General features: G+C 40.5%; 1 protein-coding gene across 8 annotated transcripts; it reads left to right on the forward strand.

Annotated features, from left to right (window-relative positions):
• Window positions 1-1,498: 1,498 nt before the first annotated feature.
• Window positions 1,499-13,198, forward strand: LOC145419335 (von Willebrand factor A domain-containing protein 5A-like). Of its 8 annotated transcripts, none has more exons than XM_080288363.1 (22): window positions 1,499-1,640; window positions 2,231-2,278; window positions 2,401-2,603; window positions 2,693-2,915; window positions 4,105-4,271; window positions 4,355-4,469; window positions 4,599-4,774; window positions 4,879-4,967; window positions 5,632-5,776; window positions 6,093-6,172; window positions 6,327-6,441; window positions 6,553-6,711; window positions 6,811-6,914; window positions 7,048-7,256; window positions 7,358-7,429; window positions 8,864-8,923; window positions 9,465-9,521; window positions 9,883-9,921; window positions 10,161-10,223; window positions 12,316-12,479; window positions 12,650-12,773; window positions 12,886-13,198. In XM_080288363.1, the coding sequence occupies exons 2-22, from the start codon at window positions 2,239-2,241 to the stop codon at window positions 12,963-12,965; spliced, it is 2,484 nt and encodes an 827-aa protein (XP_080144489.1). In that variant the 5' UTR covers window positions 1,499-1,640; window positions 2,231-2,238; the 3' UTR covers window positions 12,966-13,198. The 8 variants fall into 8 exon arrangements, with proteins under 8 accessions (XP_080144489.1, XP_080144490.1, XP_080144493.1 ...); XM_080288364.1 differs by having other exon boundaries at window positions 9,886-9,921; XM_080288367.1 differs by lacking the exon at window positions 10,161-10,223.
• The last annotated feature ends 2,586 nt before the right edge of the window (window positions 13,199-15,784 follow it).

A 15,784-nucleotide genomic window follows, 5' to 3' on the forward strand; every position in this document is an offset into this window, starting at 1 on the left:
AAGTTGCTTGAAGACGTCTCACCTCTCATCCGAGAAGCTTCTTCAGTTCTAAGGTCAAATGGTAGAGAGTCTCAGATTTAAACCCAGTGGAGTATCCCCCCAAAGAGGGACACTCCCACTGTATCCCCCCAAAGAGGGACACTCCCACTGGGTTTAAATCTGGGACTCTCCGCCATTTGACCTTAGAACTGAAGAAGCTTCTCGGATGAGAGGTGAAACGTCTTCAAGCAACATAAAGGAGTCCAGACGCTTTTCTTTGCAAGCTCCTTTGACTACAATGACCTGGATGACTGAGAACCTTCACAGACATAGGTCGTGTCCAAATTCATGGGCTGCATCCTCCTGAGGACCCGGCCTTCGCGGTCTACGTGGGCCGGGTCCTCAGAAGGTCGGGTAGGCCGGAAGTAAATGGCAGTGGAATTGGACGGTCTAGCCTTCTGATTAGCGTCACCGCTGTCTCTGTGAAGTTTAATAAACTCAGCCGTCTGCTCCTTGCTATCTAAAATATAACAGGACACTGGCGTAAATTCTCGACTGTCTCATACTTCTGTTTAATCAGTTTTCTGTTTGACGTTTAGTCAGCTGTGTAAAAACCAAGGAGGAACCCACCCGGGGGATTGATAAAGTTTTATTTTATCTAATCTAATCTAATAACTTTAATCTCAGCCAAACCGATTTACTCACGAACAAACAAAACACTGAAAAAAGCCCAATAATAATATTTTTAGGTTGTCTAAGTGACTTATATATTACGTTTAACCCGAGCAGCGAAAGTCCGCGGTGATCTGAAAATGATGTGCCGGGAGTTGTGCCGTTCTCGGCCGCATCAGTAACACTCGAGCTCCCGGCTAGCTATCGAGCTGGTGGGTAGCAGACGTCTCCGAAAACGTCGAAGCACTTTTGCAAATATGCGATATCTGATAAACCGAGCAGATATTTGATGTTTACAGAGCTACTTTCTCGCCTGAAAATATGTTAAAAGTTTATTTTGTGACCCAGAAAGATTAGTATGAGTAATTTTAAAACTTAGTAGCGGCCGCCATTGTTGGAAACTGGAGTTTGGCTGGGCCGTGCTATGAATTCTGGGATATGGTAGGCCACGAAGGACACACCCGACCCATCCTTCAAATTCAGGGAAAAGGAGGACGCATTTGTCGGCTGCATTCGGAGGAGTCTACGAATTTGGACAGCCTTCGGCGCGTCACTGTGACGGTATCGGTCTACAAATGCGTCCTCAGGAGGATGCAGCCCATAAATTTGGACAATATTCTCTCCTGTGCTATTGCCGCCCCTCCCCCCTCTTCCCAGCGCAAAGCACAAGGGTCGCATGCGGAGGGAAGTGGAAAAAAGTGCCAGAGAGCGGGTGAGAGAAGGAAGAAAAAAAAACAGGACTCCCAATAAGGACCCGGCTCGCGTCGTTCACTTCAAAGAATCGGCTCTTATAGCCGTTTCGTTCGCGACCGACACATCACTACGCCACTGGGTGCTCTCGTACAAGAAAATCGAGCATACCCGGTGTGTTGTTTCAGTTAGGTCAGTGTTGTTATCGAAAACATTACGTGTTTTAACACCATTCTTCACGTATTTAGAGGAGGGGGCTGCAGTAAAACTGTACCGGAAACATCAGTACATTCTTTGAGGTAAGTCTGTCCGTTATTTAAGCAGCTGGACTGACAGGAAAACCTGAAAGCTTATCGCTGTCATGTGGGCGCTGTCACACAGACATTCCGCACTAACTGTTTATGTGTGTCTACAGTCATGCAGTGGAGAAAGTCCACAGGGTTATACAACAGACGGCATGTTTAATGTGAAAGTGAAAGTCACGGTCAGAGGGACGCTTGGCTGGTTATAATAATAAACAAGACTGCAACAAAACCCGAGGCCTGTACAAAAAACTCTGATTAATGCGTCAGCGAGCTGTTCCCGACAGTGACTCTCCTTTTAGCTGCTTACATCACCAAAGCAACTTGTACTCAAAACATAAATCGGTCAGGAGCAATTTGTGTTACGAGTTTCGGTTAAAAATAGACCAGAAGCGCCATGTTTACAGTGATTCCTTTATTTGATGAAGGTTTATTTTAGGCACAGAGCCTAAAAAAGAAAGTAGTTAACGGAGAACGTTTATTCCCACGGTCGACATACCCGTTCTCTCTGACTGCGGCTATATGTTTTGAATGTTCCGTATTTGTAAAGTGTAAAAGTTTCAGTATTAAGTGTTCTTGTTTTACAGGTAAGATAATGGATTGCTGTGGTCTGCTAACTCTTCAGAAGGAACCAGGTACTGATGGAAAAGAAGTTAATTAAAACAACTTCAAATGTAGATTTTGTTGTTGTTGTAATGGCACATAATAATACCCTGATGTATGGTTTGTATTTATTCTAATATTATTTTTCTATCAGTTCCTCTGAAGAGCATTGAGGTGGAGCTGGAGGTGAGGGACCATGTGGCTACAGTGGTCTCCACTCTGAACTATGAGAACAAGGAGGACAAACCATTAGAGGCTGTTTTTGTCTTCCCTCTGCCTGGAGATGCTGCTGTCTGTCATTTCAGCGCTCAGATTGGACAGACGCAGATTGTAGCTGAGGTGAAGGAGAAACAGAAGGTGAGCTGGACAGTAAATATAACCTGATTATAAGTGAGCTTCAAAATAAACACAGTGAATGTCACTGACATGTGTCACCTGTGCTTCAGGCTCGTGAGGAGTATGATGATGCTCTGAGCTCCGGTCAGCAGGCCTTCCTATTGGAGGAGAGTGATCAGAGTCCAGATATATTCTCTCTGCGTGTGGGCAGTCTGCCTCCAGCAGAGAGCGCCTCCATCAGGTTGGAGTACGTCACTGAGCTGGCTGTGCAGGCTGATGATGGTCTGAGGTTCTGTCTGCCTGGTGTGCTCAACCCTCGATACCAACCTCAGGGTAGGACAACTTCAGAATACTTGGACCAGAAATGCTTCAACTATATCAGTGAAAGTCTTGAACCACCTTCCAACCTTCACACCACTGACAGAACACACAAAAAAACCATCTTCCAACTTTGCCAGTCACTGTAAGGTGTGAACACAGAACCAGATATGAAACTGTTGCCACATACAGGAAAACACATACAGTGTGAAAAATCTGGAAGATAATTAGGTCAAGTTTCAACTTGATTTTCTGCAAGAAAAAGGATTCACTTCTCATCACATTGTGATTACCAAATATAAAAAGCTGTGAAAAAGAAATGTTCCAGTCCAGTGAAAAGCTTTAGTGCATCCTCAGAGAAATTACAAAAAGCCCAAAAGCTGTATCTCAGATTCTACAGGCCTCAGCTAGCATATCAAATGTTAGATTTCGAGGTATTAGAATAAGACTGAACAAGTGTGGCTTATTTTTTAGGGGTTGCAGGAGAAAACTTCTTTTCTCAAAAAGACATTGGCAGCATGTTTTCAAAGTTGCACCTGAACCAATCACAAGACTTCTTGAAAGATGACAAACAAACCCAAAACTGGAGATATTTGACTGATTGACCATCACAGTCAGAGAAAACCAAACCAATCAGCACAAACACCTCATAAAACCTTGTTGGAACTGGTGTGTTTAGTTTTGACAGGACTGCATTTGTCAGATTATAATTTTTTTTGGAAGTAGGTTGATGCAGTGTGCAAACACAGACTCTCCCTCTCGTCATGATTTTATATCAGTAAATGGTTTTAACTGAGTGTGTTTATATGGAGTTTCCCTTATTTTTTCCAAAAGTTAGATAGTAAACAGGTTTATATACTTAACACTATTTAATTCTCGCTGACATGAAATTTTATATCACCCTAACAGATTTTTTGTTTTTTCTGAAGAAGGAATAGGCAAAAAATGATGTTTGTGTTTTGTTACCGATATGGTTCATTATTCCATCCGTAGGTCATAAAAGTCAAGTTATTCCTTTTCTGTCACTTTTTCATTGTTTTGAATTAAAACAGCTGTAAAGTAGTTTTGTTTATATTGAGCAAAATGCTTATTTTCCTCATTTTATCTGTACTACCATGTGAACCAGAGAGTCTTTACAGCCTAAATTATTTGATTGTATTATACCTCATTAATTACAGCATATTTTACCTGATGCTGTGTGCAGGTAGTGAAGGTGCAGGTGTCCAGGTGACTTCTGTTCCAGTCTCTCTGGTGCCCTACAGTCTGTCTTTTTCTGCCCGAGTGTCCTCTCCTCGTCCAATCTCTAAAGTAGAGTCCAACTGCTCCCTGGACCCTCTGCAGTCCCTCAACACTGATCAAACCCAGGCCACGGTAGGTAGAGTGCTGATGTGTCTGCTGTGTGTGGTTGTTACTTGTTACTGATGAATAAATATGAATGTGTTTGTGGTGTGCAGGTCAAGCTGGCTGCAGGACACAAGTTTAACAGAGATGTTGAACTGCTGATTTATTACAAAGACGCCCACCAGCCCACTGCTGTGGTGGAGGCAGGACAGGCCTCTGCTGAGCCGGGTGAGAGCAAATGAGAGAAGTCATTAGTTTGCAAATAAAAATTGTTCTTCTTCAACCTAATAGTTAATTGTGTTGGAGCTATTATAAAATGTAAACTTGACATTTTTCTGTCCTTTTCATGTGTTTCAGGCTCTCTGATGGGTGATCCAGTGGTGATGGTGAGTCTGTACCCTGAGTTCCCCCAGTCTGTGATGTCTTCAAAGGCTTCATGTGGAGAGTTTGTGTTCTTAATGGATCGATCTGGAAGTATGGACTGTGCTACGAATAACACTGAGCAGCAGGAAACTCGGATCAGCAGTGCCAAGGTATTTATGATGTGGTGTTATAGTTGTGAAATATTTCCTCAAATCTTTCATAAAATTGTTCCTCTCACACAGTGGCCTCACCATCTTTTCTCTCTTCCCTGAAGGACACTCTGCTGCTCCTGTTGAAGAGCTTACCAATGGGCTGCTATTTCAACATTTACAGTTTTGGGTCCAGTTATGAACACATCTTCCCGTGAGTTATATTCATATGATCTCAGTGATATCACTTTTCTGTCACTTTTTACTGTAAATGTGTCATGCGTTGTAGTAGGACTCAGGCGCAGAGCAGAGTTCAGTGGAAACAACGTTTATTTAAGTCACCAGGTGCAGATATATACAGTGAGGTGATAGTGGGGGTCCTGGGTCCAAAAGGGAAGTCCGGGAAGGGAATCACATACACGCTAGCTCCTCTTCTTTACAAAGGTTCAAACAACGGGTTGGTCACAGGTCCGGGGAAACTGTGCACAGGAGAGAGTGAGGTCACGCAGAGATCACAGCAAGTTCACAGAGCTTAAAGATACAAGGCTGAGGTTCACTGACTTGTCTAGCACAATCATCCAGCGATAAGGCTGTCTGCGTCCTGGCCTTAAGAGTCCAACCCATAATTAGAGCCTGACGAGAAGCAGGTTTGTGTGCCAAGGGCGGGAGCCTGCAGTGAGCTCCTCCCTGACGGGAAGGAGAGAGGAGAATGTAAACAAAAACACATGTGGCCTTGTGGAGCCGGCCGGGCAGACATGGGGACCATGACAAAATGTGTGATAAGATATCTTCCCTGCTGTTAGTCAACATGTTGCCTTTGGATGATTCTGCAAAACTCCAGGTTATGTTTGATCTCACTTGTGTGTTTGTCATGGCAGTAAGAGTGTAGAGTATGGTGAGAAGACCATGGAGGAGGCTCTGAAGAAAGTTGAGCAGATGAAGGCTGATCTTGGAGGAACAGAAATCCTGGAGCCCCTCAAACATATTTACAGCCAGCCCTGCATTCCCACTCAGCCTAGACAGGTAACACACACACACACACACCTTGATGTCATCCTTTTGTCCTTCCTTTTTTCTCATTCATTACTCCAACATGTACGGTAAGTTGACCATGAACCAAGCCCTGTATCAGTCGTAACATATCTCATATAATCTGCTAATTATACATGAGTTGATCTGTTGAGTGGTTCCTACTGTTCCTCTCACTCTTGCTTAAAGCTTCTTCTTTTCTTTTTTTTACTGGTTAAAACAGTTTACTGACCGCATACTTGATTACATATCAGAGAGTTGTGTTTCAGCTCGTGTAGATGAAAAACTGTGTGTAAACTCTCCTCTCCAGATGTTTGTCTTTACTGATGGAGAGGTGGGGAACACCAAAGAAGTGATCGATCTGGTGAAAAACAATTCAGGCTCCCACAGGTAAAACAAGAAAAAGATGATGACATGTGCTGTGTACCAAACCTGTATGTTTTAAAAACAGATGTTGTATTCTCACAAACCAGAAAAACACAACTATATCTACACAGTTTCCAGAATGTCCAACATGTCCTCTGTGAAAACTGTTGTATTGCAGGTGTTTCTCTTTTGGGATTGGGGAAGGGGCCAGCTCTGCTCTCATCAATGGGATGGCCAAGGAAGGAGGAGGTCACGCTCAGTTCATCACAGGGACTGACAGGATGCAACCAAAAGTAAGACAATGACTCATAACAATTACAGTAAAAAAAAAATTGTGTTTTTAGTTTGTTTTATTTGTTTTTAGTTTGGATGGAAGATATGATTTTGGTTTTTATACTCATCAGGTGATGCAGTCGCTGCGATTTGCTCTGCAGCCAGCTGTGGAAGATGTTTCTGTTACATGGGATTTACCAAAGGGATCAACTGTCACCGTCCTCTCTCCACCAATCACAACCATTTTCCAGGGTAAAAGGTCACTGATTTATGCACAGCTTACTGGACAGGTAGGAACAGCATCTTCTCACAGTGAACAATCTCTGTGTTTATGCTTGTCATGTTTTGAAATAAAATGAAATTGGTTTGACACTGTAATTCTGTGTCAGAGCTCAGAGGCAGCAGAGGGCTGTGTGACGGTGAAGTACAGCCTGGCAGGTCATCCCTCTGAGAACCAGCTGCACTTCAGTCTCAGACCTGCAGAGGACACTGGGTAAATGAGCTGTTAATCCACTGGTACAATTACATATTTACTTTACAAAAGTTTACTTTTTATGTCTGTATGATCTAAAAAATATTGGTCATTGTGACCATGTCACCATACCAATATTTTCTCTTGTCTGTAGCTTAATAGTCCACAGGTTAGCTGCTCGGACTCTTATTTGCTTGCTAGAGATGGAAGCAGAAAACAATGAGGAAAAAGAAGAAGTAAAAAAGAAGGTGGTGCAGCTGAGTGTCCAATCAGGAGTGAGCAGTTCTTTCACTGCTTTCATTGCTGTCAATAAAGACAACAACAAGGAGATTCAAGGACCTCTTCTGCACCGAGATATTCCAAGTAACAAGAATAATTAGCAATCCTATCTACTTCATATTGTTCTTGGGGGCATTCTTATCTTATCTTATCTTATCTTATCTTATCTTTTCTTATCTTATTAGTGGCTGGTCTAATGGGATTTGCTGCTAAAGCTTGCTGTCTAACAGCTGATATTTCCAGTGGTTTGTTACAAGGTTTGTTACCTTTGCAAACACAGTGTGAGTACTTCTACAAACACAGGTGTGTGTTTGTGTGTGTGTGAAAAAGAATAATTAGTTATAAGAACAAATTGGAGACTATTAAATACATATGACTCAAACCACTTCAATGCACTTTTTTAAATACCTTTTGTATACAATAATACAAACAAAATGAGAGAACTTCGACAATCATACGACCCCTATGAGCAAGCGCTTTGGTGACTGGGAGGAAAAACTCCCTTTTAAAAGTAAAAGTACACACACACGCTGACACACAAAATATATAAAGAATTCACCTATTGCCCCTGCGGAGAGTCTGTCCTTCAAGCTCACATCCTCTTCCAGAGGCCTGGGAGCTTGAAAGTAACGTATTTTTCAGACCATTAGGCGAACTGGATTATAAGATGCATTAAGCACTGAAGTTTGGTCCGTTTTCAGCGTCCTGTCATTTGACTGCATTTGTCCCTAACCCTCACTTTAACTTTTATCAAGTAGACAAAAGTTAGTGTTCATCCTCCAGCTTCACTGTGTTTATGTTATGCTAACATAGCTGTGTCGCTAGCAATCACTTAGCACATCATTATCTACCAGCTAGCCCAACTTCAGTAACCGTACAAAAGTTATTGCTGTTTAGTTTTCTGTCTTCATTTATGTTGGAACTGATAGCAAAGCTGTACGTTTTAATTTTTTCAGAAATTTCATGAATTCTGTTTTCATGGATGCCTGGGTGTTAAACTTAATTGTTACACCTGGAAAAGCAGCAACGCTGATCATTTTATTAAGAATGAAAGCGTTCAGGCAGTTTTTAGCTCTCAGTGATGCTGCAATCTTCGTTTGACTTTGGGACCTGAAGCGGACAGAGTTTTGGACCCAGATTACTCCGCGAGGCTCCTGAGTAGGTAGCCGTAATACTCCGACAATCCATCAAGCAGTGCGGCTTTGTAGGTTACCAATGTCGCACGAAGACATTTTTGACTGATTTTTGAGCCGTGTACAATCAGTTCAAGGTCGGTAAGCACAACCAGAATTCATACATAAGGCACACTGCCGATTTTTGAGAGAAATTAAAAGATTTTAAGTGCGCGTTAGATTGCGGAAAATACGGTAAAGTTCACTGGATGAAGCGTTTTCAGTGGGAGTAATGTTTGATCACTCATCCAAGTGACTTCTTCAGTCTGGGGTGGGTTTTTGTTTTCTGGTAGTTAGTTTTGGGATTGCTGACACAGACCGAGTTAGTCTGAGTTATATAACGTCAGATGATTTGCTCATGCTGACAAATTCTCGTCAGACAAGTAAAATGAGATCCCACATCAGTTAAGCGTTTACTAAATTTTGCATGCAATGAAAGAAAAATGTTTACTTGTGTTTTCATTGGGAGTAGAATTATAAGTGTGTGTGCTCACTGTTGCATTTCCTTTGAAAAAGCAGGTGTCGAGCACTATTGTGCAATGGATGACTCTGAAGGTTTTGACGTCTTTGATTTAAATGGTAAATGGCCTGCATTTGTATAGCGCTTTTCTAGTCCATAGGACCCCAAAGCGCTTTACACTACATTCAGTCATTTACCCATTCACACACTGGCGATAGCAAGCTACATTGTAGCCACAGCTGCCCTGGGGCGCACTGACAGAGGCGAGGCTACCGGACACAGGCGCCACCGGGCCCTCTGACCACCACCAGTAGGCAAACACGGGGTTAGTATCTTACCCAAGGATATTTGGCATACAGCCAGGGTGTAGCCTGGGATCGAACCACCGACCTTCTGATTAGTGGCTGACCTGCTCTGCCACCTGAGCTACAGCCACACTTGAATGGACACCCTTGAATATGTACTGATTCTTTTCCAAGTGTAATTTTGATTTTTCTACTATTAATTTTAACTTTCAAAATTTGAAAATACAGAGGTTTACATTTTGTTAAGTGTTGAGCATGCTACTACATTCAGTGTGCAATGAGGGGAAAAATGTATTAATTTTGATTACAACTTCAAGTGTGTGTGCTCAGTGTTAAATTTCCTTTGAAAAAGCAGATTGTGAGGAGTATTATGGAAACCCTCTAGAATTCGAAGACACGTCCTGTTACAGAGGTATCTGTTTTGACTTCTTTGCTTTAGATAGACACGTTTATCTTTAGTTGGACATCAAAAGTCATCTAGACCTTAATATCTTTAAGTCATTCCTGTAGTTTAATTAGTTTGTGTATTTTTTTGTGTGACTTCTTTGCTTTAAATGGACACACTTGAATATGTACTGATTCTTTTCCAAGTGTAATTTCGATTTTTCTACTATTAATTTTAACTTTCAAAATTTTAATAAAGAAGCATTTACATTTTGTTTTAATTAAATGTTAAGCATGCTACTGCATTTAGTCTGCAATGAAGGAAAATGTTTTAATTTTGATTACAACTTCAAGTGTGTGTGCTCACTGTTGCATTTCCTTTGAAAAAGCAGGTGTCCAGTACAATTGTGCAATGGATGACTCTGAAGGTATTTGTTTTGACTTCTTTGCTTTAAATGGACACACTTGAATATGTACTGATTCTTTTCCAAGTGTAATTTTGATTTTTCTACTATTAATTTTAACTTTCAAAATTTTAAAATACAGAGGTTTACATTTTGTTAAGTGTTGAGCATGCTACTACATTCAGTGTGCAATGAGGGGAAAAATGTATTAATTTTGATTACAACTTCAAGTGTGTGTGCTCAGTGTTGAATTTCCTTTGAAGAAGCAGATTGTGAGGTGGATTATGGAAACCCTCCAGAATTCCAAGTCATGCGCGGTTACAGAGGTATCTGTTTTGACTTCTTTGTTTTAGATAAACACGTTTATCTTTAGTTGGACAGCAAAAGTCATCTAGACCTTAATATCTTTAAGACATTCCTGTAGTTTAATTCGTTTTAATTAGTTTTGTATCATCTGGTTTCATGGGCTGAGAGTCATCTGCAAAGCAATGCAAAAGAGTTCAGTGTTTTCTAATAATACTGCCTAAACAGGTGTAACATAAGAAGTATTGGTCCTAGTACAGAACCTGGTGAAATTCATAAAATACCTTTTGTATACAGTAATACAAAAAAGAGAGAAATCCAACAATCATATGACCCCCCTATGAGCAAGCGCTTTGGTGACTGTGGGAAGGAAAAACTCCCTCCTGGCTGCGACAGGTTGGGATGAGGGTAGGAAGACAGGACAAAGACACACTGTGGAAGAGAGCCAGAGAGGAAGAATAATGCAGAGAGGTGTATAAACACATAGGGAGTGAAGAAGGTGACTGAAGAAGAATTACTCAATGCACCATGGGAATCTCCCGGCAGTCTAGGCATAATGCAGCATAAATAAGGAAGGAATTAGGGTCACCTGATCCAGCCCTATCTATATGCTTTATCAAGAATAATAGGGCTGGGTATCGTCACTGATTTCTAGAATCGATTCAATTCCGATTCGCAAGGTCCCGAATCGGTACGATCCACAATTTGATTCGATTCAATTCAATTCGATTTGAATCTGGGAAATTTTGACAGTCAGAAATATTATAATTCAGATCAGTAGATTTACATATTTTTGTATCTATAAAAAGGAAGCTGACACACGCAAGACTTTATCAAAGGTGTGAGCGTCACAGCAGATGCCTTTGTGTCAAAGTAGCTGAACATAAAACACAGAAAAACATGAAGGTGATTTTCCTGGCCTGGGATTTTATGAACATATTCTGCAGTACATCAAAAACAAAAGAAAACCATTAATCAACATATAAACGTTACCTCTGACGTTACAGCGGTTTTATTAGAGACACGGCTAAGCGTTTTGCATTTTGCACAATTTTAGAAAGTTTAAATTTGTTCAGTATTGAACGGCAGAAATTAGGTTTTCTCTTCGGAAGTATGTAAAAGGAAAAAAAACCAGCGACCCAGTGCGCTGTAAACAATGGTAGACTTGTGCGTAACAAGCAAGCGAATGATGCAGAAAACAGATTTTTAGACGGGAAACTGTTCTTGAAGCGAGAGAGAGAGAGCTGTGCATGAAGTGTGGTGGAAGCAAAACAGCAAAAGTCAGAGGAAATTCATGACGATGTTTTTGTGAAGCTTAGTTTGGATCTTCTTTTGCTGCTGGTTCGGTCAATATTGTTTGGAGAGAGATAAAACTAACAGCTTTAGAATCAGCACAGAAAGGGCGTAAACACAAAGCGCGGACCCGCCGAAACATCAGAATCAGCGAGCTGTCGGCTTTCAGCCCCGACCACGTCCGTGCCGTCAGGTGAGAAAGGCGACATCTCACTGATTCTGATCCGCGGGTCCACGCTGTGTGTTTACGTCTTTGTGCAGAATCCGTGTTCCTGCTCTCATTTACTGTCTTAGCTGTTTGGTGGTTGTTGAAATTTTCAGGTTTCACCAGAGATTCTGGCATTTCGGGCAAAATAAATTTATATTAAAAAATCGATTCAGGATTTTAATGAATCGATTTCACGTTATCCAAGCCAGAATCAATTTTAATCGATAAATCGATTATAAAAACCCACCCCTAGTTTTTAACATAGTCTTAAAAGTACAGAGGGTGTCTGTCACCCAAATCCAAACTGGGAGCTGGTTCCACAGGAGTTAAACACAAGAACAGCTCAGTCAGAGAGCGGCTGATACGATACTATAAAGTCTTTAATATAAGGTGGAGCTCGATTATTCAACACCTTGTATGTGAGGAAAAAAAGATTGCAACATGTGGATGCTAACCGAATCAATGGAACTATTTTCTTAATTAACTAAACTCTTTTTCTAAAATATTGCTCTGTTAATTCCCCCCAATTAAGATGATTTTATTAACTAAATAGAAGGAGAGTGATCAGCATAAAAAACTTTATGAATGTACTTGTATTTAAATTTCCCCTTTAGCACTGCCGGATGAAGAATTTCCACCTGCTAAGAAGCCACCCAGAGACCCTTTGCTACAGTTAGTCTCCCTCCAGAAGGCGTCTGGCTGCTGGCTGCTTGATCCAGCTCTGGCTGCTGCACTGGGAAAGACCAACGAGGAGGTGGAAAAGTCAAAGCCTGAAAAGGTGGGCTATTAAATAAATAATAACACAGTAATAGTGGGTGTTTGTAACGTATTCATTAAAATGATTTCAAAATTGAATTTTCAAAATTACACACTCATGTTAACGAACATCTGCATGCTGCCTCACTTAATTTAATATTTAACTACATGACTTCTGATTCTATACGCTAGGCCAGCAGTGAAGTGTGGGCCACCATTCTGGCTCTGATCTGGCTTCATGGTTTCAAGATGGATGCAAAGGACGAGTGGGAGCTTCTGGCTGCAAAGGCTGTGTCATGGCTCAGTGCGCAAAAAGGTAGTAAACACAAAAATAAGCATTCAGTTTGTGATGGCTATACTGAGTTGCTACAGTCGTTAAGATTAATGCTAACTGGTTATTTTGTTTTGTGTGTTCCTTTTTTTTCCAGCACCGTCTGTGACAGAGTGTGTGGAAGCCGGAAATATATTGTTGGGCTGCAGTGTGCAAAAAACTGCCCTTGGCCTCTGAGTTTTTTATAAACTAACAACTTCTTTATGATTCATACACAGAAGCAGATTTACTTCATACTTCATCCACATTAATCTTTGCATCGTCCAACTTTATTATCTAATGTGCCTTATTTTATGCTGCATGCATCCAAAGTCAGCTTTGTAAGAGTACCAGAGATGATTGCTTTTCTATTCTAACTTTAATGTTGCTGTTTGCTTGAAAGCATCAAATATTAAACAAATAACAACACACATGAGTTTGGACCCATCATTCCTTCTAATGAGTCACCATGAAAAAAATAAATAATTTAATTTTAAAATATTTAAAAAGACCAACACACCTGGCCAGTTCTGTCTTTCAACACATTTTTTAATCATGGTTGAGGAAAATATGCAGCTTAAATTCAAAGTCATAGTGAAGCAAAATTCTTCCTTATTCCAATGCATATCTTTCACTTTTTAATTCATGTCATGTAAGTAAACAGCTGGACATAATTTCCACTAACAAATGAGACCTCATCATCAGCCATGTCTCACAGCGAGTGAAATCAAGGCCAGCAGAGGGAATGCATAGCTAGATTTGTTCTGCAGTCATGAGCCATCCATCACATACTCTTAATACAACCACAAACAAACTATAACTTGTTCATCTGAGTAATGGCTGCTACAACAAAGCTATTTTTAAACCTCCATGTTTTACATTTTGAAACCAGGAACCTTTGCCCAGAAGGTAGAAACTGAAACTCACTATGCAACAGGTGTGAGCCATCAAGACAAATCAAACCAGCAAACTGCTGTAATGGTCTGGTGTACAGGGATGCTCGGCTCAGCTGTGGATCAGCCTGCTCAACCACTTAACAATTTGATCGAGTGAGTTTCTGTTTTTTACATTTAAGTATCCAACCAATGACCTTAAATAAAGATCAAACGGATTCAATGAAAACGCACTAAAATAAACTCATCATGGTTGTATCAATGTGGAAATGAGATCAGAACATGGTTTCTTAACGGAGGGCTGCAGGCCTGGACTGGGACAAAAAAATCAGCCCTGATATTTTAGGTCCAGGCGTTACCATGTTCAGTCCAAAGTGAAAAAAACAAAAAACAGATGTGACACGTGTAATGTGATCATCAGAGAATATGATTTTTATAAAACATTTATTATTATTTTATAAAGTTTTTCTTACACTGTGCTTAGCTCCTTGTATGAATGTGTAATCACATGTCTTTGATAAATAAAATATTTAATCTTGGATTTGTGTAATTTGTGGCTATTGAATAAAAGTTAGTCATGTATCCACTGATAAAAACAGATGGCTGAAAGAAATGTTTGATGTAAAAAGGAAACACAGTGTTGTGCTGTTGAACTGTGAGTTTCTAAATTACCAATGTTTAAATGCCGAGAGGAGACTAGCAGCCCTGAGTCTGCATGTAAAACATTAAACTCCATAGCAGTGATACCTGTTCTTACACAGGTATGCCTATTCTTTCTTATGGGACTTTACTGTCCCAATGAAACAAGAAGATCTTGTTTTAAAGTACATTTTTTGGCATCCCGTAATCTCAAGAATGTTTATGTTAGATTCTGTTTTTAATCAGGTTGTGATCTTAGAGTCAATCTCATAGCACTCGGCCTGTGCTTCAAGGATTCTGATAGTTAGTATGACTCCGGGGTTTTGACTCATTTAAGTCGGTGTTTTGCTGGGAGGAGAGAAGAGAGGCATGTAAGACTGCAAGTTTGCTTCTTGATCCCAACTCTGGATAGTCATGTTTTTAATATGTGTTTAATAAATTTTATTTAGAAATAAATTTCTAGAAATGACAGCTGCTCCATCTAAGGAATGTTGTCTCTCCTAACAAGACCGGGTTTCCTCTGGAAAGTTTCCCAATTATCTATGAAGCCCACATCGTTTTTTGGACACCACTCAGACAGCCAGCAAGGAGAACATGCGGCTAAATATGTCACTCCTGGTCTGACTGGGGAGGGGACCGGTGAAAACTACAGACTCCAATATTGTTTCCAAAGTTACACACGATTCAATATTCATTTTGGTGACCTCCAATTGACGTAACTGGGTATCATTACTGCCGATGTGAATTATAATTGTACTGAATTTATGTCACGATCCTGGGTCTTATGACCCAGTGTTTTGAGTTTAGTTTATTTGGATGTTTATATAATTAAGCTCATGAGTTTTTCTAGTTCTTTGTTATTAGATTCCCCTTGTGTCTTCCAACCCCTGTTAAGTCTCCCTTGCCCTTCAGTGTTTCTAGTTTTGCTTCCCTTTCCGTCCAACCTGATTACTTCCAGCTGTGCTCTCCTTCTGTCTCTCATTCCCTCGTTATCCCTCAGTGTATTTAAGCCCTGTGTTTCTCTTTGTCAGTGTCGTAGTCCCCCTCACGGCTGTGTTTCCGTGTGTCTCAGTTTATCCATGTCCCAGTTTAATTTAATTTAGTTTAGTTTACCATGCCATTCTGCAATAAAGCAGCTTTTTGAATTTAATTTTGTTGTCGTGAGTTTTGCGTTTGGGTCCTTCTCCTGCCTGTACACAGCTGAAACATGACAATTTACGTTTACCCTTAGCCAGCAGTTTTAAATTTTCCTCAATGTCACCTTCTCCGGCCCCTGGAAGATAATTGACCATGGTTGCTGGTGTCTCTAACTTCTAATGTCTCAGAACAGAATCGCCAATTAAAGAAGTATAAAAGTTACGTTTCCCCAGTTAGAATACACAATTTAATCAATTGGTAATGGAGTAATGCTTAGTTAAAAAGCTGAGTTAAATAAATGTGTGGTGAATAATTGTTTAAATTATGTATCTTCAGTTGCTGCAACTC

Source organism: Astatotilapia calliptera, chromosome 14, assembly GCF_964374335.1.
Source record: "Astatotilapia calliptera chromosome 14, fAstCal68.1, whole genome shotgun sequence".
Classification (NCBI taxonomy): domain Eukaryota; kingdom Metazoa; phylum Chordata; class Actinopteri; order Cichliformes; family Cichlidae; genus Astatotilapia; species Astatotilapia calliptera.